The sequence below is a fragment of the Bombina bombina genome, chromosome 3 (assembly GCF_027579735.1).
Source record: "Bombina bombina isolate aBomBom1 chromosome 3, aBomBom1.pri, whole genome shotgun sequence".
Classification (NCBI taxonomy): domain Eukaryota; kingdom Metazoa; phylum Chordata; class Amphibia; order Anura; family Bombinatoridae; genus Bombina; species Bombina bombina.
This window is the reverse complement of record NC_069501.1, coordinates 47,616,668-47,644,389: the sequence shown is the minus strand read 5'-3', so window position 1 is coordinate 47,644,389 and position 27,722 is coordinate 47,616,668. Positions and strand designations below refer to the sequence as shown.

The 27,722-nt window shown below is 39.8% G+C and overlaps 1 protein-coding gene across 2 annotated transcripts in view; it reads right to left on the bottom strand.

Moving 5' to 3' along the window:
• SIDT1 (SID1 transmembrane family member 1) overlaps positions 1-27,722 on the bottom strand; it is a 321,104-nt gene that overhangs the window by 157,339 nt on the left and 136,043 nt on the right. For both annotated transcript variants that reach the window (XM_053705818.1, XM_053705819.1), the window contains exon 7: positions 20,003-20,086. In XM_053705818.1, the coding sequence (XP_053561793.1) occupies positions 20,003-20,086 (84 nt within the window). The remainder of the gene's footprint in view (positions 1-20,002; positions 20,087-27,722) is intronic.

Here is a 27,722-nt window from a genome sequence, read left to right as displayed (position 1 = left end):
GTCTAGCAGCTATGATGCCAGATATTGTCACAGTCTAGCAGCTATAATGGCAGATATTGTCACAGTCTAGCAGCTATAATGGCAGATATTGTCACAGTATAGCAGCTATGATGGCAGATATTGTTACAGTCTAGCAGTTATGATGGCAGTTATTGTCACAGTCTAGCAGCTATGATGGCATATAATGTCACAGTCTAGCAGCTATGATGGCATATAATGTCACAGTCTAGCAGCTATGATGGCATATAATGTCACAGTCTAGCAGTTATGATGGCAGATAATTTCACAGTCTAGCAGCTACGATGGCAGATATTGTCACAGTCTAGCAGCTATGATAGCAGACATTGTCACAGTCTAGCAGCTACGATGGCAGTTATTGTCACAGTCTAGCAGCTATGATAGCAGATATTGTCACAGTCTAGCAGCTATGATAGCAGACATTGTCACAGTCTAGCAGCTACGATGGCAGATATTGTCACAGTCTAGCAGCTATGATGGCAGATATTGTCACAGTCTAGCAGCTATGATGGCAGATATTGTCACAGTCTAGCAGCTACGATGGCAGATATTGTCACAGTCTAGCAGGCATGATGGCAGATATTGTAACAGTCTAGCAGCTATGATGGCAGATATTGTAACAGTCTAGCAGCTATGATGGCAGATATTGTCACAGTCTAGCAGCTACGATGGCAGATATTGTCACAGTCTAGCAGCTACGATGGCAGATATTGTCACAGTCTAGCAGCTACGATGGCAGATATTGTCACAGTCTAGCAGCTACGATGGCAGATATTGTCACAGTCTAGCAGCTACGATGGCAGATATTGTCACAGTCTAGCAGCTATGATGGCAGATATTGTCACAGTCTAGCAGCTATGATGGCAGATATTGTAACAGTCTAGCAGCTATGATGGCAGATATTGTCACAGTCTAGCAGCTATAATGACAGATATTGTCACAGTCTAGCAGCTATAATGACAGATATTGTCACAGTCTAGCAGCCATGATGGCAGATATTGTCACAGTCTAGCAGCTATGATGGCAGATATTGTCACAGTCTAGCAGCTATGATGGCAGATATTGTCACAGTCTAGCAGCCATGATGGCAGATATTGTCACAGTCTAGCAGCTATGATGGCAGATATTGTCACAGTCCAGCAGCTATGATGGCAGCTATTGTCACAGTCTAGCAGCTATGATGGCAGATATTGTCACAGTCTAGCAGATATGATGGCAGATATTGTCACAGTCTAGCAGCTATGATGGCAGATATTGTCACAGTCTAGCAGCTATGATGGCAGATATTGTCACAGTCTAGCAGCTACGATGGCAGATATTGTCACAGTCTAGCAGCTACGATGGCAGATATTGTCACAGTCTAGCAGCTACGATGGCAGATATTGTCACAGTCTAGCAGCTATGATGGCAGATATTGTAACAGTCTAGCAGCTATGATGGCAGATATTGTCACAGTCTAGCAGCTATGATGGCAGATATTGTAACAGTCTAGCAGCTATGATGGCAGATATTGTCACAGTCTAGCAGCTATAATGACAGATATTGTCACAGTCTAGCAGCCATGATGGCAGATATTGTCACAGTCTAGCAGCTATGATGGCAGATATTGTCACAGTCTAGCAGCCATGATGGCAGATATTGTCACAGTCTAGCAGCTATGATGGCGGATATTGTCACAGTCTAGCAGCTATGATGGCGGATATTGTCACAGTCTAGCAGCTATGATGGCAGATATTGTCACAGTCTAGCAGCTATAATGACAGATATTGTCACAGTCTAGCAGCCATGATGGCAGATATTGTCACAGTCTAGCAGCTATGATGGCAGATATTGTCACAGTCTAGCAGCCATGATGGCAGATATTGTCACAGTCTAGCAGCTATGATGGCGGATATTGTCACAGTCTAGCAGCTATGATGGCGGATATTGTCACAGTCTAGCAGCTATGATGGCAGATATTGTCACAGTCTAGCAGCTATGATGGCAGATATTGTCACAGTCTAGCAGCTATGATAGCAGATAGTCACAGTCTAGCAGCTATGGTGGCAGATATTGTCACAGTCTAGCAGCTATGATGGCAGATATTGTCACAGTCTAGCAGCTATGATGGCAGATATTGTCACAGTCTAGCAGCTATGATGGCGGATATTGTCACAGTTAGCAGCCATGATGGCAGATATTGTCACAGTCTAGCAGCTATGATGGCAGATATTGTCACAGTCTAGCAGCTATGATGGCAGGTATTGTCACAGTCTAGCAGCTATGATGGCAGGTATTGTCACAGTCTAGAAGCTATGATGGCAGATATTGTCACAGTCCAGCAGCTATGATGGCAGCTATTGTCACAGTCTAGCAGCTATGATGGCAGATATTGTCACAGTCTAGCAGATATGATGGCAGATATTGTCACAGTCTAGCAGCTATGATGGCAGATATTGTCACAGTCTAGCAACTATGTATGATGGCAGATATTGTCACAGCCTAGCAGTTATGATAGCAGATATTGTCACAGTATAGCAGCTATGATGGCAGATATTGTCACAGTCTAGCAGCTATGATGGCAGCTATTGTCCCAGTCTAGCAGCTATGATGGCAGATATTGTCACAGTCTAGCAGCTATAATGGCAGATATTATCACAGTCTAGCAGCTATGGTTGAAGATATTGTTACAGTCTAGCAGCTATGGTTGAAGATATTGTCACAGTCTAGCAGCTATGGTTGAAGATATTGTCACAGTCTAGCAGCTATGGTTGAAGATATTGTCACAGTCTAGCAGCTATGGTTGAAGATATTGTCACAGTCTAGCAGCTATGATAGCAGATATTTTCACAGTCTAGCAGCTATGATGGCAGATATTGTCACAGTCTAGCAGCCATGATAGCAGATATTGTCCCAGTCTAGCAGCTATGATGGCAGATATTGTCCCAGTCTAGCAGCTATGATGGCAGGTATTATCACAGTCTAGCAGCTATGGTTGAAGATATTGTTACAGTCTAGCAGCTATGGTTGAAGATATTGTCCCAGTCTAGCAGCTATGGTTGAAGATATTGTCACAGTCTAGCAGCTATGGTTGAAGATATTGTCACAGTCTAGCAGCTATGGTTGAAGATATTGTCACAGTCTAGCAGCTATGGTTGAAGATATTGTCACAGTCTAGCAGGTATTGTAACGTAAATACAGCTGAGACCCTCCCTTGGTCATGTGATCATTATATCCCTGTAGCATTGCGCCAGCCTGTGCTAAAGCAGAACTCCTAGAAGTTACAGCTCTTATGGAACTTTAAAGGGATATCCCGGTTAAAATTGAAATGCACATATATGAATTACATCTTTGACTAGAAACATCTTACAATATACGTGTATTGTCAAAAAAGCTTCTAGTAAAAGATATCACTGTTTTTGTGTTAATATTTTTCTCTGCATGAGAAGCATAACTATATATTCTCAGCGCACCAGCATTTAAATACTGCAGCTGTTCAGATTGCCAGTGGGGCTTGTATCATGTTAGAAAGAACAAATTGAATCAATACAAGATGATACAAACACCGTAGACTCTCTGAAAAAGTGCTGTGTTTAAAATGCTGGTGCACGTTGCATACTTAAATACACATTTAAAACAGCTATATGTTTTGTTAGAATGTTTTTTGCTAATACATGTAAATTACAAAAACACATCAGTGTTGGCTGGAAGTTTAGCTTTTGGTTGCATTCTTTAACTCTCTTTGTGTACAATTAATTCACAGTTCTATGTCATCTAATTCCATATAGTTTATTTCCTATAAAAAGAAAACGAGAACCAATGAGAAGTTTTTTTCTCAGGCTAAAATAAGTCAAATCTGTCTTTGTAAGAAACAGAACTTCTTGGAAGTGAGAAATAACTTTATGTAACTTTTTTATTGGATTCACTGGTTTATCTTAAAGGGAAACAAAACCCCCAAAAAGTCTTTCATGATTCAGATAGAGCAGCAATTTTAAAAAATCTTTCTGATTTACTACTACTGTCACATTTTCTTTGTTCTTTTTGTATCTTTTGTTGAAAATGGCCCAAGAGCGTACACGTACCTCGAGCACTATATGGCATAAGATTTGCAAGAATCTTGTACATTTAATAAAAGAAGTTGAAAACTTTTTGTTATTTTTTTTTTTTGGTTTTCATATCCATTTAAAGGGAATTAAAATTAAACGTTCATAATTCAGATAGGGCATGTCATTTTAATCAAATTTCCAATTTACTTTTATCATTAAATTTGCTTTGTTTTCTTGGTATTCTTAGTTGAAAGCCAAAACTAGGTAGGCTAATATGCTAATTTCTAAGTGCTTGAAGGCCACCTCTTATCTCAATGCATTTGACAGTTTTTCAAAGCTAGAGGGGTTTGTTCATGTATGCCATATAGATAACATTGTTCTTACGCCCGTGGAGTTACTTATGAGAGGGCTCTTATTGGCTAAAATGCAAGTCTGTCAAAAGAACTGAGATAAGGGGCAGTCTGCAGAGGCTTAGATACAAGGTAATCACAGAGGTAAAAAGTGTGTTCATATAACCGTGTTGGGTATCGGTAATAAACAATAAAAAAGTAGAATTTAGGGCTGGCTTGAGACACCTTGAACACAAAGTCTTGGGTGGTGATGAATGCAGGACTTGGGGTTGAGTTTGGGTGGCTCTATGCCCTGGTAAGGAAAAGGAAAACGCCACTGCTGCTATCCCCTCCATTCCCACATGTTCCCCTCTGTCGTGATACATGAAATTATTAGCAATGCGTCACAGCACTATCTGGCAGCCACAGGATTAAATGGTTCGGCATCAGTGAGTAGCAATGGAAGTGCTGCTGTCTTACAGTCACTTTAGTTTGACATTTAAAAAGTTATCCATTACAACTGTATAATAGAGATGCCCCATTGTGGAATGCAACATTTAAAGGGACATTTCAGTCAAAGTTTAAATGCGGCATAGATGAATAAGATCTATGAATAGAAAGATATTTGCAATATACATGCATTCTATAATAGAGAAAGAGAGAGCGCTGAAAAAATCACCTCAAAGTACACAGGTTGATATAAAAAAATCCCCAGATTAAATTGATAGGTGAAAGTCTATGTGTGTGATCTTCCTGCGCTAAAGACCAGTATCACTGGTTCTAGAGCTAAAACTATTGAGGTGAGTAAAAATATAAATAATTCATTTTTATATATATAAAAAAAATTGTTCTTTTATTTAATTTCTTATATTTAATACAATAGTTAAAAAAGGTAAAAAATGATAAAAAAAATGATAAAAAAAATGCTCCTTGGCTCTTGAAATCAATTGTTTAAAAGCGATTACTAAAAGTTTTTTCCTTCTTTTTTCAGCGAAAATATCAAAGGCAAAAAAAGTCAAGCAGTAGGTATAGTTAGTATACACAGTGAATTAGGAAGCATAAGAGGTTAGTATACAATGAAATGGGGTTAGAAAGATCAAGATATGTTGGACAAATAAAGGATAGATAGAAGGATATTAGGACATAGAAAATCTTAAAACAAGGCAGAATGCTATATTAGCAGGTTACCAACTTATTGCACATAAAAAGCAGTTTGCTGCATACATTAATTAGCGTATTGCACACCAAAAAAAAGCGTGTTGCACATAAACAGCGTATTGCACATAAAAAGCAAGCTTTGGTATATGAAAACAAGCCTATAGAGTCCAAAAAGGGTTATATTAAAACGTTGTATGATAATGTTCTTTTCTGTGCACAGGTAAAGATTGTGGCAGGTAAATGTTAATGCCGTCTCTTTATATTAGGGGTACCTTATATGATCAAGATATAGCTTGTTCAGTGTTCCAATCCTGACTTTTCGATAGGAATATTCCCGGATTTTCGGTGTAGCGGTAAAACCAGGTTACCTTTAGATTGTTGGTTCCAGAGTTAGCGTCTGATGGTTTACAGATGGGATGTCTTGTCCTGTTTCTTTCACTTAATGGTAAATCCAGGTTACCCTTAAGTTTTCCAAACGGCATACAAGCCTGGTGAGTTATAGATGCAACGCCTTGTCTAGCGTCTAAAAGCAGGGTAATTCCCGTCCGGTCTTTTCCTCACTAGTTTGCTGGAGGTGATAGTCTGACGTCACAGACTACGGTGGCTCAATGTTGCCAAAAAAGAAGTAACGCGTTTCGGTCGTGGACCTTTCTCAAACTTCTGATTTGGTTAGTGTCCATGGTGCTCTTTTTATAGCAGAGCACGTATCCTAAAAAGTGTATAAGCACCTCCTTATATTTTGCATATTGTATGACTTATGTATGAATAGCAATATGGCAATTTTAAGCCATAGTTGATTTGCATATATTAAACAACAAAATATATATAGTGTAACGCACAACATTATAAATAAAAGAGTTTATCAAAAAGAAAGATGAGTGTCAGGATGTGTGTATATCTATTTAAGTAGGATTATATGCTGTACTCCGTAAGTGGAAATGTCTAGAACTGGAAGCAAAGGAAAACATTTAAAAAAGGAGTTCACAGGGGGCGGAGCCAGCAGCCAGTACAGCAAGACGTGCCTTTTCAGAGCTCCTGCTATATGATCAATAAACTTTATATTTTCAGCACGTTAAATACTCTTATACTATAGGAACCGGCTCCAAATTAGCCTGGGACTGCAGGACAAGTGATATTTGGAAATATTACACAGTAAGAAGACTATACAACAACACAAAGGTCTTTCAGCTTACTGAGACCATCGTGTGCAACTAGCCGCCATATTGAAGGACTTCTACGCACCATCTCCTTACTTAGAGATACCTCCCTGCATTTAAACCTCATTTAAGCCATCAGATGGAGAGACTAATTGTATCTAAGCTGCGCAGCCTAATGCTTTCCCTAGACAACCATCGGCAGGCTCTCACTGAGGAACTGAGAGCCGCTAGGGACCCACAACGGCATACCCCATTGACAGGAGAAACTGAGGGGGCGGTTGGACCTAGTGAACTGGTCCTACCGCACTCGAAGAGAGACACACCACGAGTCAGGGAGGAGGCATACAAGGCAGAGATTCAGAGCCCAAAGCCTGAGATAAAGACACAATCCGGTCTCTGCCAACAGTATAATACCCTACAGCCTTGTACCATCCCCACAGAGACTGTGCAGCATAGCGCAGTACTTCTAGAGAAGGCGCAGACAAAGTTAACTGGTACAAGCAGAAGCAACGATCTACAGTATACAGCCCTCACTGCCATCAACTCCGTGGGAATCGCTAAAACCGGACACTCCTCTTCAAATCACAAAGAGCCATCAAATGTAACAATAGCTGCAGTGTTTTACATCAACACTATGAAGCCTGCTTTAATCAGTAACACAGACCCGTGGGCGAAACAAAGTGAGTTACCAGAAGCTGCTATTCACCCGAAGATATTTTCCATACGGCACTCCCCATTTGCGATCGTTGGGGGCCATGTCTGCCACTTCAGGGAGGGATGCACTAACGCTCAATCTGGCATCGGGTAATTAACCTACAAGGAGTCGTCAGTATCCAATTGCTCACCAGGTCCAGATGATCTCAGTTGCTCTCACATGCTGAACTTTTTTTCTTTAAAAAAAAACTACACTCCTATCACGAGCATGCCCTCTACAACGGAACTATTATGCCTTGATGATAGCCCACCGGCTTGAGAATATGGGACTGGGGACTTCATTTCTACAAGTGGGGCCCCATGTAACTAGGCAGTCTCTCTCTGTTATGCAGCCCTTTCATAGGCTTAGCACAACATCCTGGTAGGGGTTGTTAACTTTAAAACTATATCGTTATTTTTATAACTTTGCTCTGGTTCTGGCGTTGTTTTCCTTTCACTAGCGCACAGTTCAAAAGTTTGCTAGATATTCATGTCCTCTTTCAATTTAAATATATGTTAAGTAGGTTTAGCCCCTTGTAACTTTTCAAAGTCTGCAGTAGACTAGATTATTCCCTTATCGCACGGATACATATTACTGGAGAGATATTAGATATGTGAGCTGGCATTTATAGTTACCTGCTGAGGAGTACTCATTCTAGATTTAAAAACCTCAATGTTTTATTTGTTGATTCAGCGCTACATTAACGTTGCATATAACTTTAACCCTTATAATTAATGCAGCGTTTTTCAGAGAATGGATTGTTGCAGCATCGATTGTACTAGGGTTGTGGATGTGTAATATGTACTGGGACATTTGGGATCAGAATTTCAGATGTTATATATGCATAAATATTAATCCAGCTCTTTAGACATACACTAATATTTGGTACCTATTTAGGATTCCCATTGCTCACAGTCTCCCTCCAACTCTACACCTCCCCTGTATCCTATAGTATCCGTCTTCTCTATGTTTAGGTATTTGAACAATCTTACCTGACAAAATATCTAGATTGTGGTTAAGCTCCTTGTTATATTAAGCCCTATTAAATACTAGAGCAACGTGAGGGACAGGTAAGCTAATCATCTACGTCTCAAACTATTTAAAATGTTTCTGTACCTATCATATTTTACCTGTTACGCCTACCTTTATTCACAGTTATGTATAGATAATGTTAGTTGAATGGTTTCTTAAAATTATTATTATCTCTCCTTTTTATATTCTACCCTGCTCAGACCCGTGTCATATACCACAGTCCCTAGGTATTTAACCCCTTTGTCTTGGGCCTCCTATATTGGTATGACTAGGCTCTACGTTATTCTACTTAAATGTTTGGCCCCTGTGCAACTAATACACCAGTTTATGCAGCTGTGAATATGTTATAAATGACCTGCCCTTGATATCCTATATGTCTTATGTCCATCTATCACATTACCTCTATTATAAGATATTGGCCCTGGATGTTATAGTGCTCTCTATGAGCATTTAACCCTTATAATTTACGAATTACCTAACCTTTCCCCAAGGTACTAGAAAGTAGGTAGAGTTAACTTGCATTCTATTCTTAACCTGAGTGTAGTCATTGTCTATGGGACTTATTGGCAGGGCGTTGCAGTGTTGCAGTGTTACTCTTTTCTAGTGACAATCCTGTGATATTAAATATCTGATCATTATATCTAAGAGTGACAGTTCTCTTGCTCATAGGTTCAAAGACTAAGTTAAGATATAGATGTAGTTTGTTTTTTCATTAGCCCGCAAAGATGTGTATATGTTTAGGCGCTAATGGGTACACTTAATGTATTTAACATTCTATGCTCCTCTAACTGTTTATAGAATCATACTATGCTTATCCTTTATTATATTTATGTTCCTAGGATATGGCATTGCTTATGTTGAGCTTTATACTAATACTAAATTACTTGTCTCTGGTGGGCTCCTCCCCTCCCTTTCCCGCCGGTACTGGTTGCCTGCAGGTCATACCCCTATGCCTTTCTCCCACATCGCCTATAGCTGGTAATTCCCTAGGGGAGGGGCTCACCGGGAAATCTCTTATGTTCCATATATACTAATGTCCCCCTCCCCACTTAATAATGCTGGGAGTTACCCCTATCCATTTTATAGAGAGTCAATCCGTAATCTTGGTCATGACACCGTTGTATCATGTGTTTAATTCTACTCTAGTCTTCATATCCCGTGTGCTAAGATTCATTCTGGTATATAAAGCATTGTCTCCAGGTCATAATGAGACTAATGAAAGCTCACCATTTTATCCCTTTAATTAAGTATTCCAATTTATACTCTGTCTAGATATTTTCAGGAGTTTACTTGGCAGTTAAAACTAAAGCTCACTTAGGGTCCTGATAACAGTTAATTCAAGATTGACATCCCGACTGGCTCCGCCCTCCATTCCCCCCCCCCCCCCCTATTATATTTCGAGCGGCTCTTGCCCGCTGCATCCCTCCCCCCCCCCCCTTTTAAACTATAAACCTAATCTCCCCCTGGCCCTAATTGTATCTGAGTGGACGCTTCAATTTCCCTACTATATGGCCCAGGGAGGACTATTTTTGTTGTATTGTTATTACTTTTATTATAAAACTGAAGTCTTATTGTAAACTGCCCAAATTCTATAATATTACGTGTGCTGTTTGGATACATTATACCCTTACTGTAGGGTTTTGTTTGTAAAACTTATCCAATAATATTGTAATTGCACTTCTCTGTAAATGCTTTGGGGCATAACCTTGGTTGTATCTGTTTATGACTTCAATAAAAAATATATTATAAAAAAAAAAAAAAAAAAAAAAAAAAAGGAGTTCACTTTCTGCCTGAGAGGTTGCGCTGTTTTTAGAGCAATATTGCTCGTATAGCCAGAGACGGTTTTTGCTCTGCACTTATTTATAAAAAAACATAATTTATGCTTACCTGATAAATTTATTTCTCTTGTAGTGTATCCAGTCCACGGATCATCCATTACTTATGGGATATTAACTCCTCCCCAACAGGAAGTGCAAGAGGATTCACCCAGCAGAGCTGCTATATAGCTCCTCCCCTAACTGCCATTACCAGTCATTCGACCGAAAACATGCAGAGAAAGGAAAACCATAGGGTGCAGTGGTGACTGTAGTTTAATGGAAAAATTACCTGCCTTAAAGTGACAGGGCGGGCCGTGGACTGGATACACTACAAGAGAAATAAATTTATCAGGTAAGCATAAATTATGTTTTCTCTTGTTAAGTGTATCCAGTCCACGGATCATCCATTACTTATGGGATACCAATACCAAAGCTAAAGTACACGGATGACGGGAGGGACAGGCAGGCTCTTTATACGGAAGGAACCACTGCCTGAAGAACCTTTCTCCCAAAAACAGCCTCCGAAGAAGCAAAAGTGTCAAATTTGTAAAATTTGGAAAAAGTATGAAGAGAAGACCAAGTTGCAGCCTTGCAAATCTGTTCAACAGAAGCCTCATTCTTAAAGGCCCAAGTGGAAGCCACAGCTCTAGTAGAATGTGCTGTAATTCTTTCAGGAGGCTGCTGTCCAGCAGTCTCATAGGCTAACCGTATTATGCTACGAAGCCAAAAGGAGAGAGAGGTAGCCGAAGCTTTTTGACCTCTCCTCTGACCAGAATAAACGACAAACAGGGAAGACGTTTGTCGAAAATCCTTAGTTGCCTGTAGATAAAATTTCAGGGCACGGACTACATCTAGATTGTGTAGCAGACGTTCCTTTTTCGAAGAAGGATTAGGACACAAAGATGGAACCACAATCTCTTGATTGATATTCCTGTTAGTGACCACCTTAGGTAGGAACCCAGGTTTAGTACGCAGAACTACCTTGTCTGAATGAAAAATCAGATAAGGAGAATCACAATGTAAGGCAGATAACTCAGAGACTCTTCGAGCCGAGGAAATCGCCATTAAAAACAGAACTTTCCAAGATAACAACTTGATATCAATGGAATGAAGGGGTTCAAACGGAACCCCCTGTAAAACATTAAGAACTAAGTTCAAACTCCATGGTGGAGCAACAGTTTTAAACACAGGCTTGATCCTAGCTAAAGCCTGACAAAAAGCTTGAACGTCCGGAACTTCTGACAGACGTTTGTGTAAAAGAATGGACAGAGCTGAAATCTGTCCCTTTAAGGAACTAGCGGATAAACCCTTTTCTAAACCTTCTTGTAGAAAAGACAATATCCTCGGAATCCTAACCTTACTCCATGAGTAACTCTTGGATTCGCACCAATATAAGTATTTGCGCCATATCTTATGGTAAATCTTTCTGGTAACAGGCTTCCTAGCCTGTATTAAGGTATCAATAACTGACTCAGAAAAACCACGTTTTGATAAAATCAAGCGTTCAATTTCCAAGCAGTCAGCTTCAGAGAAATTAGATTTTGATGTTTGAAGGGACCCTGGATCAGAAGGTCCTGTTTCAGAGGTAGCGACCAAGGTGGACAGGATGACATGTCCACTAGATCTGCATACCAAGTCCTGCGTGGCCTTGCAGGCGCTATTAGAATCACTGATGCTCTCTCCTGTTTGATTCTGGCAATCAATCGAGGAAGCATCGGGAAGGGTGGAAACACATAAGCCATCCCGAAGGTCCAAGGTGCTGTCAAAGCATCTATCAGAACCGCTCCCGGATCCCTGGATCTGGACCCGTAACGAGGAAGCTTGGCGTTCTGTCGAGACGCCATGAGATCTATCTCTGGTTTGCCCCAACGTCGAAGTATTTGGGCAAAGACCTCCGGATGAAGTTCCCACTCCCCCGGATGAAAAGTCTGACGACTTAAGAAATCCGCCTCCCAGTTCTCCACTCCCGGGATGTGGATTGCTGACAGGTGGCAAGAGTGAGACTCTGCCCAGCGAATTATCTTTGATACTTCCATCATTGCTAGGGAGCTTCTTGTCCCTCCCTGATGGTTGATGTAAGCTACAGTCGTGATGTTGTCCGACTGAAACCTGATGAACCCCCGAGTTGTTAACTGGGGCCAAGCCAGAAGGGCATTGAGAACTGCTCTCAATTCCAGAATGTTTATTGGTAGGAGACTCTCCTCCTGATTCCATTGTCCCTGAGCCTTCAGAGAATTCCAGACAGCGCCCCAACCTAGTAGGCTGGCGTCTGTTGTTACAATTGTCCAGTCTGGCCTGCTGAATGGCATCCCCCTGGACAGATGTGGCCGAGAAAGCCACCATAGAAGAGAATTTCTGGTCTCTTGATCCAGATTCAGAGTAGGGGACAAGTCTGAGTAATCCCCATTCCACTGACTTAGCATGCACAATTGCAGCGGTCTGAGATGTAGGCGTGCAAAGGGTACTATGTCCATTGCTGCTACCATTAAGCCGATCACCTCCATGCATTGAGATACTGACGGGTGTTGAATGGAATGAAGGACACGGCATGCATTTTGAAGCTTTGTTAACCTGTCTTCTGTCAGGTAAATCTTCATTTCTACAGAATCTATAAGAGTCCCCAAGAAGGGAACTCTTGTGAGTGGAAAGAGAGAACTCTTCTTTTCGTTCACCTTCCATCCATGCGACCTTAGAAATGCCAGTACTAACTCTGTATGAGACTTGGCAGTTTGAAAGCTTGAAGCTTGTATCAGAATGTCGTCTAGGTACGGAGCTACCGCAATTCCTCGCGGTCTTAGTACCGCCAGAAGAGCACCCAGAACCTTTGTGAAGATTCTCGGAGCCGTAGCCAATCCGAATGGAAGAGCTACAAACTGGTAATGCCTGTCTAGAAAGGCAAACCTTAGATACCGGTAATGATCTTTGTGAATCGGTATGTGAAGGTAAGCATCCTTTAAATCCACTGTGGTCATGTACTGACCCTTTTGGATCATGGGTAAAATTGTCCGAATAGTTTCCATTTTGAACGATGGAACTCTTAGGAATTTGTTTAGGATCTTTAAATCCAAGATTGGCCTGAAAGTTCCCTCTTTTTTGGGAACCACAAACAGATTTGAGTAAAACCCTTGTCCTTGTTCCGACCGCGGAAACGGATGGATCACTCCCATTAATAAAAGATCTTGTACGCAGCGTAGAAACGCCTCTTTCTTTATTTGGTTTGTTGACAACCTTGACAGATGAAATCTCCCTCTTGGGGGAGAGAATTTGAAGTCTAGAAGGTATCCCTGAGATATGAGCTCTAACGCCCAGGGATCCTGGACATCTCTTGCCCAAGCCTGGGCGAAGAGAGAAAGTCTGCCCCCCACTAGATCCGTTCCCGGATCGGGGGCCCTCGATTCATGCTGTCTTAGGGGCAGCAGCAGGTTTCCTGGCCTGCTTGCCCTTGTTCCAGGACTGGTTAGGTCTCCAGCCTTGTCTGTAGCGAGCAACAGCTCCTTCCTGTTTTGGTGCAGAGGAAGTTGATGCTGCTCCTGCTTTGAAATTACGAAAGGAACGAAAATTAGACTGTCTAGCCTTAGGTTTGGCTCTGTCTTGAGGCAGGGCATGGCCTTTACCTCCTGTAATGTCAGCGATAATTTCTTTCAACCCGGGCCCGAATAAGGTCTGCCCTTTGAAAGGTATATTAAGCAATTTAGATTTAGAAGTAACGTCAGCTGACCAGGATTTTAGCCACAGTGCTCTGCGTGCCTGAATGGCGAATCCGGAATTCTTAGCCGTAAGTTTAGTTAAATGTACTACGGCATCTGAAATAAATGAGTTAGCTAACTTAAGGGCTTTAAGCTTGTGTGTAATCTCATCTAATGGAGCTGATTCAAGTGTCTCTTCCAGAGACTCAACCAAAATGCTGCTGCAGCCGTGACAGGCGCAATGCATGCAAGAGGTTGCAATATAAAACCTTGTTGAACAAACATTTTCTTAAGGTAACCCTCTAACTTTTTATCCATTGGATCTGAAAAGGCACAGCTATCCTCCACCGGGATAGTGGTACGCTTAGCTAAAGTAGAAACTGATCCCTCCACCTTAGGGACCGTTTGCCATAAGTCCCGTGTGGTGGCGTCTATTGGAAACATCTTTCTAAATATCGGAGGGGGTGAGAATGGCACACCGGGTCTATCCCACTCCTTAGTAACAATTTCAGTAAGTCTCTTAGGTATAGGAAAAACGTCAGTACTCGCCGGTACCGCAAAATATTTATCCAACCTACACATTTTCTCTGGTATTGCAACTGTGTTACAATCATTCAGAGCCGCTAACACCTCCCCTAGTAATACACGGAGGTTTTCCAGCTTAAATTTAAAATTTGAAATATCTGAATCCAGTTTGTTTGGATCAGAACCGTCACCCGCAGAATGAAGCTCTCCGTCCTCATGTTCTGCAAATTGTGACGCAGTGTCTGACATGGCCCTAATATTATCAGCGCACTCTGTTCTCACCCCAGAGTGATCACGCTTACCTCTTAGTTCTGGTAATTTAGCCAAAACTTCAGTCATAACAGTAGCCATATCCTGTAATGTGATTTGTAATGGCCGCCCAGATGTACTCGGCGCTACAATATCACGCACCTCCCGAGCGGGAGATGCAGGTACTGACACGTGAGGCGAGTTAGTCGGCATAACTCTCCCCTCGTTGTTTGGTGAAATATGTTCAATTTGTACAGATTGACTTTTATTTAAAGTAGCATCAATACAGTTAGTACATAAATTTCTATTGGGCTCCACTTTGGCTTTAGCACATATAGCACAGATATCTTCCTCTGAATCAGACATGTTTAACACACTAGCAAATAAACTAGCAACTTGGAAATACTTTTCAAGTAATTTACTATAATATGAAAACGTACTGTGCCTATAAGAAGCACAGAAAAAGTTATGACAGTTGAAAATTAATAAACTGAAAAGTTATAGCATCAAATCTTTGTAAAAAACACAATTTTAGCAAAGGATTGCTCCCATTAGCAAAGGATAACTAACCCTGATAGCAGAAAAAAAATACAGAAATAAACGTTTTTTTATCACAGTCAACTACAATCTCACAGCTCTGCTGTGAGTGATTACCTCCCTCAAAACAAGTTTTGAAGACCCCTGAGTTCTGTAGAGATGAACCGGATCATGCAGGGAAGACAATAAACTTCTGACTGAATTTTTTGATGCGTAGCAAAAGCGCCAAAAAAGGCCCCTCCCCCTCACACATAACAGTGAGAGAGATCAGTAAACTGTCATAAATTAAATAAAACGACTGCCAAGTGGAAAAAAATAGTGCCCAAAACATTTTTTCACCCAGTACCTCAGAAAATTAAACGATTTTACATTCCAGCAAAAAACGTTTAACATTAATAAATTGAGTGTTATTAAAAAGCCTGTTGCTAGTCCCTGCAAATTAGGCTAAAGTTTTATGCATACAGTATAATTCCAGTGAAGTGCCATTCCCCAGAATACTGAAGTGTAAAATATACATACATGACAGCCTGATACCAGTTGCTGCTACTGCATTTAAGGCTGAGTTTACATTATATCGGTATGGCAGAATTTTCTCATCAATTCCATTGTCAGAAAATAATAAGCTGCTACATACCTCTTTGCAGATTAATCTGCCCGCTGTCCCCTGATCTGAAGTTTACCTCTCCTCAGATGGCCGAGAAACAGCAATATGATCTTAACTACTCCGGCTAAAATCATAGAAAAACTCAGGTAGATTCTTCTTCAAATTCTACCAGAGAAGGAATAACACACTCCGGTGCTATTATAAAATAACAAACTTTTGATTGAAGGTATGAAACTAAGTATAATCACCACAGTCCTCTCACACATCCTATCTATTCGTTGGGTGCAAGAGAATGACTGGTAATGGCAGTTAGGGGAGGAGCTATATAGCAGCTCTGCTGGGTGAATCCTCTTGCACTTCCTGTTGGGGAGGAGTTAATATCCCATAAGTAATGGATGATCCGTGGACTGGATACACTTAACAAGAGAAATAAGAATAAAGATGAACATAAAAAATATATAAAAAGTAATGATAAGAATCAAAAAATCATCAAAAATTCACAATAGAAATGCATATTGTAAAAAAAAAAAAATGGATGGAAAAATAATATATCTATTGGAATAAGTTATAGTTATATTATATATACAGGATGATTTTGTATAATGGTTTACAGAGAGAGTAATGCTATATATATATTTTCTGGGGGTATTTAAGAGAGTAAGTTATGTGAGCCTATATATATGTATAATAATAAAATATATTTTATCTTCAGTTGACAATTAGTGTAGAACATTTTAAATCCCTAGACGTCCATCAGAGGACTTTAAGTTCAACATATGTCTTATTGGCTATCAATAAATTATTCCTGCAGAAAACTACCTAGATTAAACTCTAAATTCATGCCCTTGGGGGTTAGGGTGTCTAAGTCAAAAATCCACTTGGCCTCTGATCTCAAAAGGGCATGGGTCGGATTCCCTCCTCTCCAATTTTTTCTTAGTTTGTCTATAATGGTGTAGCTAAAGTGCTTCAGATCGCCATTGTTACATTTTTTAAAATGTCTGGGTACTGGGAGTTCTCTATTCCTATCATCGTTCATGTGTTCGATTGATGAAATGTGTTCCCTAATACGATCCCGAGCTGTTCTATCCGACTCGCCCACATATTGGGCCCCACAGCTGCATTCTAATAGATATATAATATGTTTGTCCGTACACCTATAGGTTCCTTTTATGTAAAATTCCTTCCCTGTTGTTGTGGATCTAAAGGACTTTCTTTTTCCATGCTGTACCTGCAAGGCCTGCAAATATGCCACAAAAAGAAAGTCCTTTAGATCCACAACAACAGGGAAGGAATTTTACATAAAAGGAACCTATAGGTGTACGGACAAACATATTATATATCTATTAGAATGCAGCTGTGGGGCCCAATATGTGGGCGAGTCGGATAGAACAGCTCGGGATCGTATTAGGGAACACATTTCATCAATCGAACACATGAACGATGATAGGAATAGAGAACTCCCAGTACCCAGACATTTTAAAAAATGTAACAATGGCGATCTGAAGCACTTTAGCTACACCATTATAGACAAACTAAGAAAAAATTGGAGAGGAGGGAATCCGACCCATCATGCCCTTTTGATATCAGAGGCCAAGTGGATTTTTGACTTAGACACCCTAACCCCCAAGGGCATGAATTTAGAGTTTAATCTAGGTAGTTTTCTGCAGGAATAATTTATTGATAGCAATAAGACATATGTTGAACTTAAAGTCCTCTGATGGACGTCTAGGGATTTAAAATGTTCTACACTAATTGTCAACTGAAGATAAAATATATTTTATTATTATACATATAAATAGGCTCACATAACTTACTCTCTTAAATACCCCCAGAAAATATATATATATAGCATTACTCTCTCTGTAAACCATTATACAAAATCATCCTGTATATATAATATAACTATAACGTATTCCAATAGATATATTATTTTTCCATCCATTTTTTTTTTTTTTACAATATGCATTTCTATTGTGAATTTTTGATGATTTTTTGATTCTTATCATTACTTTTTATATATTTTTTATGTTCATCTTTATTCTTATTTTTTATAAATAAGTGCAGAGCAAAAACCGTCTCTGGCTATACGAGCAATATTGCTCTCAAAACAGCGCAACCTCTCAGGCAGAAAGTGAACTCCTTTTTTAAATGTTTTCCTTTGCTTCCAGTTCTAGACATTTCCACTTACGGAGTACAGCATATAATCCTACTTAAATAGATATACACACATCCTGACACTCATCTTTCTTTTATAAACTCTTTTATTTATAATGTTGTGCGTTGCACTATATATATTTTGTTGTTTAATATATGCAAATCAACTATGGCTTAAAATTGCCATATTGCTATTCATACATAAGTCATACAATATGCAAAATATAAGGAGGTGCTTATACACTTTTTAGGATACGTGCTCTGCTATAAAAAGAGCACCATGGACACTAACCAAATCAGAAGTTTGAGAAAGGTCCACGACCGAAACGCGTTACTTCTTTTTTGGCAACATTGAGCCACCGTAGTCTGTGACGTCAGACTATCACCTCCAGCAAACTAGTGAGGAAAAGACCGGACGGGAATTACCCTGCTTTTAGACGCTAGACAAGGCGTCGCATCTATAACTCACCAGGCTTGTATGCCGTTTGGAAAACTTAAGGGTAACCTGGATTTACCATTAAGTGAAAGAAACAGGACAAGACATCCCATCTGTAAACCATCAGACGCTAACTCTGGAACCAACAATCTAAAGGTAACCTGGTTTTACCGCTACACCGAAAATCCGGGAATATTCCTATCGAAAAGTCAGGATTGGAACACTGAACAAGCTATATCTTGATCATATAAGGTACCCCTAATATAAAGAGACGGCATTAACATTTACCTGCCACAATCTTTACCTGTGCACAGAAAAGAACATTATCATACAACGTTTTAATATAACCCTTTTTGGACTCTATAGGCTTGTTTTCATATACCAAAGCTTGCTTTTTATGTGCAATACGCTGTTTATGTGCAACACGCTTTTTTTTTGGTGTGCAATACGCTAATTAATGTATGCAGCAAACTGCTTTTTATGTGCAATAAGTTGGTAACCTGCTAATATAGCATTCTGCCTTGTTTTAAGTTTTTCTATGTCCTAATATCCTTCTATCTATCCTTTATTTGTCCAACATATCTTGATCTTTCTAACCCCATTTCATTGTATACTAACCTCTTATGCTTCCTAATTCACTGTGTATACTAACTATACCTACTGCTTGACTTTTTTTGCCTTTGATATTTTCGCTGAAAAAAGAAGGAAAAAACTTTTAGTAATCGCTTTTAAACAATTGATTTCAAGAGCCAAGGAGCATTTTTTTATCATTTTTTTTTATCATTTTTTACCTTTTTTAACTATTGTATTAAATATAAGAAATTAAATAAAAAGAACATTTTTTTTTATATATATAAAAATTAATTCTTTATATTTTTACTCACGTCAATAGTTTTAGCTTTAGAACCAGTGATACTGGTCTTTAGCGCAGGAAGATCACACACATAGAATATACATGCATTCAAAACATGTTCCTAGTAAACGGTATCACTGTTTTAGTGTTAGCATTTTCCTATGCACGTGCATGTGAAGCATAGCTAGATATTCTCAGTGCACCGGCATTTGAATAATGCAGCTGCTCAGATCATCAGTGGGCTTGTCATGTCAGCAATCAACAAGTTGAGTCATTATTGGATGATACAAGCACATTAGGCTCTATGAGTAAGTGCAGTGTTTGAAAATGCTGGTGCACGGAGCATACTTAAATACACTTTTGAAACAGCTATAGCTTTTACTAGATGCATTAATATTAATTCATGTATACTACACACATGCTTCTATTCAAAACTGAAGGTTTAATGTTCCTTTAAAGCTCAGTGACATCAACAACATTAAGTTGAGTGGTAAAGGGTAAACACTTTATATGAGACACCTACATATAGCAGACATCAGCATTTCAATAACAAACCCTATAGAGTAGCACATGACAGCGGCTGAAAGACACCAGATGGTCTGAGGATTCCCCTAGCCACAGCAGTTTAGTGAGTAATTAGCCCCTCCCCTGTGCAATGAACTACAATGAAAAGTTCTGCTTCTCTTGCAGAGAGGGAAATGTTTATACTGAGGTAGCAGGAAACTCACCCGTACAGTTATCGCAGCTTTCTTTGTCATCGTCTGGTAGATCCCATTAAATTCTACATTATAATCCATGTCATAGACAGGACACTAGACAGAGAAGACACAATAGTGAGGTGACACCTGACATAGAGACTCCCCTATTCACTGAACTACAGATAACGGACAACTAGACCTGTAAAAAGGAATTCATTCAGTTTGTCTGAGCAAACTGTCCCTCAAATGTTCCAGTTACCATTATAGAAACATGCGAATAATCCCCTGTAACCCATGGCAGTAAGATACCGTTGATAATAAAGGTTTTCACACTTGCTACTAAGTCTTTCTGGAAGTGTACGGATAACAATATATACTATAATATATAATAGATTTGTGTCAGTCCATCTCAAGAGGTCTAAAACTTGTAAAGTTGGTTGTTTGACAATTGAGCGACTATTTCTATAGATTGATATTGCAAACCAGCAGTGTTTTATTTTACTTGGTTTAACCACGGCGGCCATCTTTGTGTCATGGTGCACAACAAATTTTGGTTATACAGATGATTACGGAAACCTCAATGTCTCAGCTCAGGATAGTCCTAGCTCCTGAAACAAAAACTGATCTCTAGAGCACATTACAAGGTACATGTTCCTATATAAACAATTTGCACATTCTAAGGGGCAGATTTATCAAGCAGCGGATGCTGCAATCTACCCCCGAAGTTTCCGGCTCACCAGAAACTTACGTTAAGATGCATCGGTCATAAGACTGCTGCTCCTTAACTCATCTGCCACCTCTGAGGTGGCAAACAGCAATCATCTCGATCAGATACGACCGGGATGATTGAAACCCCCTGCTAGCGTACGATTGGCAACGAATGTGCAGGGGGCGGCATTGCACAAGCATTTCACCAGAAATGCTTGTGCAATGTTAAATGCTGACAGGCATTTAGGGATAAAGGGCAGACATGATTCGCTATAGTAAATCATGTCCGTCCAGGGTATGAGAGATCTACCCCTTAGACTTAGAACTTAAGTCCTAATGTAATGATGAAAATCCCTGAAAGTTTCACTTTTAGGGTCAATTTATAATGGGAAGGGTTCGAGTCTCAGTTCTAATTTTTTTCAGGGGGTACTTAGGTAAGTATAGTGTGCATGAGGAACATTATTTTTTTTATGGGTGCAAGAACATTTTTAACATTTCCCCTCACTCTCAGTTAGATTATCTCTGGTGGGGGACCAGATAACATTGTGCTGTAAAATGTTTGAGTTTGAGATTCCACTGGTTACAGAGCTAGGGCTAATAGATATCTGGGGGGGGGGGAGAATACGTTATTCTGAGAAATGACAAGATGTAATATAAGCATAACAAATAATACAAATGAACGGAGTTTTACACTAATTATGTCAATGATTGACACACCACAATTTCAAGGTACATTTTTCATTAGAAGCTATGAGATTTCCTCATTCAGTCTCTCGGAAATGTTGGGGGAGCTTACAGTGCCAATGCAACAAAGGTTTTCTAGTCTTCGGTCACCAGCAATAAAGTGTGCAGTGTGCACTACATAACACTTTGGTAAGCAGAATACATAAAGTTTATTTGTGTAGTTGTACAGTATCAGGACCGTCTTTAACACAGGGCAAAAGGGGCAGCTGCCGTGGGCCCAGTCTCTGTTGAGGGGTCCAAGAGTCCTAAAAAAAAAAAAAAAAAAAAAAAATTTTTTTTTTTAATGGTTCATACCAGACTGCTGATGTGACATGGGGAACACACACATTCAGTCCTAATACTGTCACAGTCAAAAGTACTCTGCTTATATTTTTTTTAAAAAACTGTGCCAGACCGTGCCGGTGTCATGTGACATGCCAAGCTAGTGCCATGTGCTGTTTTAGATGTACACTGTGCAGCACTGAATGCAAAGCCCTAACTCGGCATCCAGCCATTTCCCACTGCATCAGAAAAGGTCCTACTGGGGTTACCACTGTTACCAGGTAACTGCTCTGGTGGTGGGGATTGTTTCTGGGTAGGGCTGACTGTAGGCGCATGCAGCAGAAAGCTGGAGCGGCGGTCACATGAGGATTTGAGCATCTGTGCAGCTGCATACACTGCTCTCTTCAGTCTTGAGGCTGTGTGACTCATCTCACACTGTATCCAGCAGCATGTCTACTGGTCCCCTTAGCCCTGCTCTTTCTGCTGTGGCCCTAAGATCAACTAACTGAAGTTTGCTAGGGGAATAGTGCTTTGTAGAAAGGTGTCAGTGGGAAGAATAAGTGAGTGCACACACTCCCCTCCCCATGCAGCATTGTCTAGTTCAGGGTGAGAGGGAACTTGTTCCTAGCAAAGAAGCTACATGTGCTGGTGTGGCTGATGTATAGCGTCATGCTGATACTTCACACATTAATGTAAGGTTTATTTTTATAGTTTTTATTTTCTCTCTGTCTCAGATTTTACAGCTCCCCATAGTAGTTCTGCTGTTCCAGTCAGTAAACTTATATTTTTCTGCACCTCCATGCTTCCTCCTTTACCTTGCTTTGCTCCTGTTGGCTGCCCTAAATCTCTTTAACCAGCTAACCTCACACCAGAATCACATTCAAAAGAATATTAAATGAATCCACAGTGGGGGGATTTATATATTTATTTACTTATTAGTACTGCTTAGGTCTAGTTTCACATATTGCAATTTTTTTTTATTTTTTTTTAAATGATTAGCCCAGCAGTGGATGATCCATCGCTGGGCTAATAATAATAAAAAATTGATTTAGTTGTTTTTTGGGATGTTGGGGTGGAGAGCGAAATTGCATGGGGTGGGGGGGGGGGCAAGAAATTTTTTGCCCAGGGTCCAATAAAAATTAAAGACGGCCCTGTACAGTATGCTCCAAGCAAAGAAATCAACTCCAGATTTCTAAATGTGGTGATTTAAGATTCTTACTAAGTGTCAAAAAACTAGACACTGAGAGACTGGAATTAAGTGCTTTTAAGTTCAAGAGCCCAGTCTCCTGAATGACTCTTTATTGAAACAGAAATAAGTTCATAATCATGCCATAATCAACATATTCACAATCTCCAATATATAGCTACACAATAGTGCACAAAGTAGAAAAGTACCAGACCATATCAGCTTAGAAAAAGTTAATTAAAATGAAAGGTGCCACCTAGTAATCACTTCCAGCAAATACGCTGAATATTTATAGAATGTGATTTCTACACATAGGGCTAGATTTACTAACCCCTGGACAGACACAGGCAAACATATTTGCCCTGACCACCCAGCATCACCGCTAGTAGCAGCAATATGCTGCCCGCATTTATCATTGCAGATTTTGCTTCGTGTGCAATGATGCCCCATGCTCGCACGTGGCCAATCGCACGCGAACAGGGGCTGTCAGTCTTTCCGGTCAGAGAATCTGGGAGGCTTGGAAAATGGCAGGTTATAGTTAGCGTATAGGTTAAAAAGCTGTGGTCTGATGATCGCTGCTTCATAACTCTTGGCTGCATGCTTGCTCATTCAAGCCTGCATCCAAAGGTGTTACGAAGATACATTCAGAGCTTCTTAACTGAAGACCATTATATATATATATATATATATATATATATATATATATAGAGAGAGAGAGAGAGAGAGAGAGAGGGGTCTCAGCAACATTTAATTACAAAAAACAGTCAAATCCTTTTCTCTCTTTGCATATTCCTTTTGCACTGATTTGTGGTGGCAAATCTTTTTCATCTATAGCAGCTGCTATTATTTACTTTATATACCCAGGGCATTCTGTATAAATACTTTCTAGTCAAATCCTTCTCTCTGTTCCAACCTTTAGGATACATACGGCGAGATTACCAGTCTTGCGTTATCCTTAAAAAGCAGCGTTGAGAGGTCCCAACGCTGCTTTTTAACGCCCACTGGTATTACGAGTCTGGCAGGTACAGGTGTACCACTCACTTTTTTTCCGCGTCTCGAGCTTACCGCAAGTTTTTAACCCCTAATCTGCCGACCGGACATCACCGCCACTTTAATAAATATATTAACCCCTAAACCGCCGCATTCCCGCCTCACAAACACTAGTTAAATTTTATTAACCCCTAATCTGCCGTCCCTAACATCGCCGACACCTACCTACATTTATTAACCCCTAATCTGCCGCACCCAACGTCGCCGCTACTATATTAAATTTATTAACCCCTAAACCTAAGTCTAACCCTAAGTATAACCCCCCCCTAACTTAAATATAATTTAAATAAAATGAAATAAAATTACTATCATTAAATAAATTATTCCTATTTAAAACTAAATACTTACCTATAAAATAAACCCTAAGCTAACTACAATATAACTAATAGTTACATTTGTAGCTATTTTAGGATTTATTTTTATTTTACAGGCAACTTTGTATTTATTTTAACTAGGTAGAATAGTTATTAAATAGTTATTAACTATTTAATAGCTACCTAGTTAAAATAAGTACAAATTTACCTGTAAAATAAATCCTAACCTAAGTTACAATTACAGCTACACTATCATTAAATAAATTAACTAAATTACCTACAATTAATTACAATTAAATTAAAATAAACTAAAGTACGAAAACCCCCCCACTAAATTACAGAAAAAAATAAAATAATTACAAGAATTTTAAACTAATTACACCTAATCTAACCCCCCTAATAAAATAAAAAAGCCCCCCAAAATAATAAAAATCCCTACCCTATACTAAATTACAAATAGCCCTTAAAAGGGCCTTTTGCGGGGCATTGCCCCAAAGTAATCAGCTCTTTTACCTGTAAAAAAAAAATACAATACCACCCACATTAAAACTCACCACCCACACACCCAACCCTACTCTAAAACCCACCCAATCCCCCCTTAATAAAACCTAACACTACCCTCTTGAAGATCACCCTACCGTGAGACGTGTTCACTCTTCACCCAGCCGGGCACAAGTGGTCCTCCAGAGGGGCAGAAGTCTTCATCCGATCCGGGCAGAAGAGGACCTCCAGACGGGCAGAAGTCTTCATCCAGGCGGCATCTTCTATCTTCATCCATCCATCCGGAGCGGAGCAGGTCCATCTTGAACCAGCCGACGCGGAGCATCCATCCAGACCGACGACTACACAACGAATGACGTTTCCTTTAAATGATGCCATCCAAGATGGCGTCCCTTGAATTCCGATTGGCTGATAGGATTTTATCAGCCAATCGGAATTAAGGTAGGAAAAATCCTATTGGCTGATCCAATTAGCCAACAGGATTGAGCTTGCATTCTATTGGCTTATTGGAACAGCCAATAGAATGTGAGCTCAATCCTATTGGCTGATTGGATCAGCCAATAGGATTGAACTTCAATCCTATTGGCTGATTGCATCAGCCAATAGGATTTTTCCAACCTTAAATCCGATTGGCTGATCGAATCCTATCAGCCAATCGGAATTCAAGGGACGCCATCTTGGATGACGTCATTTAAAGGAACTGTCATTCGTTGTGTAGTCGTCGGTCTGGATGGATGCTTCAAGATGGACCCGCTCCGGATGGATGAAGATAGAAGATGCCGCCTGGATGAAGACTTCTGCCCGTCTAGAGGTCCTCTTCTGCCCGGATCGGATGAAGACTTCTGCCCCTCTGGAGGACCACTTGTGCCCGGCTGGGTGAAGATGTCTCACGGTAGGGTGATCTTCAAGGGTTAGTGTTAGGTCTTATTAAGGGGGGATTGGGTGGGTTTTAGAGTAGGATTGGGTGTGTGGGTGATGGGTTTTAATGTTGGGGGGGATATTGTATTTTTTTTTACAGGTAAAAGAGCTGATTACTTTGGGGCAATGCCCCGCAAAAGGCCCTTTTAAGGGCTATTTGTAATTTAGTATAGGGTAGGGATTTTTTATTATTTTGGGGGGCTTTTTTATTTTATTAGGGGGATTAGATTAGGTGTAATTAGTTTGAAATTCTTGTAATTATTTTATTTTTTTCTGTAATTTAGTGTTTTTTCTCGTACTTTAGTTTATTTAATTTAATTGTAATTAATTGTAGGTAATTTAGTTAATTTATTTAATGATCGTGTAGTGTTAGGTGTAATTGTAACTTAGGTTAGGATTTATTTTACAGGTAAATATGTACTTATTTTAACTAGGTAGCTATCAAATAGTTAATAACTATTTAATAACTATTCTACCTGGTTAAAATAAATCCTAAAATAGCTACAAATGTAACTATTAGTTATATTGTAGCTAGCTTAGGCTTTATTTTATAGGTAAGTATTTAGTTTTAAAAAGGAATAATTTATTTAATTGTAGTAATTTTATTTAGATTATTTCAAATTATATTTAAGTTAGGGGGGTTAGGGTTAGACTTAGATTTAGGGGTTAATAACTTTATTATAGTGGCAGTGACGTTGGCGGCGGCGGCAGATTAGGGGTTAAGAATTGTAGTTAGGGGGTGGCGACATTGGAGGCGGCAGAGTAGGGGTAAATAAATAAAAAGTAGGCGTCGGCGATGTTGGGGGCAGCAGATTAGGGGTTCATAGGGATAATGTAGGTGGCGGCGGTGTCCGGAGCGGCAGATTAGGGGTTAATAATATTATGCAGGTGTCTGCGATGTCGGGGGTGGCAGATAAGGGGTTAATAAGTGTAAGATTAGGGGTGTTTAGTTTCGGGGCTCATGTTAGGGTTTTAGGTGTAGACATAACTTTTATTTTCCCATAGGAATCAATGGGGCTGCGTTAGGAGCTGAACGCTGCTTTTTTGCAGGTGTTAGGTTTTTTTCATCCGATTCTGCCCCATTAATTGCTATGGGGAAATCGTGCACAAGCACGTTTAGCCAGCTCACCGCTACCGTAAGCAACGCTGGTATTGAGGTGAGATGTGGAGCTAAATTTTGCTCTACGCTCACCTTTTTGTGGCTAACGCCAGCTTTAAAAAAAACTGTAATACCAACGTTGTCTTACGTGAGCGGTGAAAAAAAATGCTTGTTAGCAACACACCCCTGTTACCGCAAAACTCGTAATCTAGGTGATAGTTTCCAAATGGGAAAACCAGAAAGTCTCTCTTTGTTTTAAAAGTAGTTCTTTGGGTTTTGGGCAGTAACACTGTCTAAAACTGCACAGCGCTAAAGATAGTAAAAAGGGTGCCAAAAAGTATGAACACTTTCGAGAATAAGCATGCCGATGTGCGTCACAAAATCTACATGTGAAAAGACCAAAGCATCAAAAAAGTATGTGAGTGAAAAAAAATTACACAGTGAAAAAATAAGCATATTATTTTAAGGGGGAAAATATCAAATAACAATATAAATATAACTGTCCCAAGGCTATGTACATATACAACAATATATATAGTGATAACCTACACGACTTATAGAGTGCCAAGTAAATAGAAATATAGTACACACCCAAAGGCACTCTGCTATTGAAGGAAACCAGTAAGAAGCCAAGACCAGTGCTGAAATATAACAGCAGAGGAACTTGAATATGAGTATATCGACGAACCAACAGGCAGAGGCAAAGGACAAGTCTCTGCGACCCCCATGGCAAGGCTTGTGACTAAATCCCCACCGGTGAAATATATGTCAGTTCCTCATACCAAATAAATCCCTCTGACAAGCAACTTGTACTCTGAAGGGAAATGAGCCTCAACTTGATCTGAGAACCCCTCTCTTTGACAAATCAAATGCACATTTTCATTCTCGACCACCTCTAGCGGAGACAAAGACAAGACTGAGGTACTGGTAAGGTGGGAGGGGTATTATAGAGCTCTTGGGGTTTGGCAA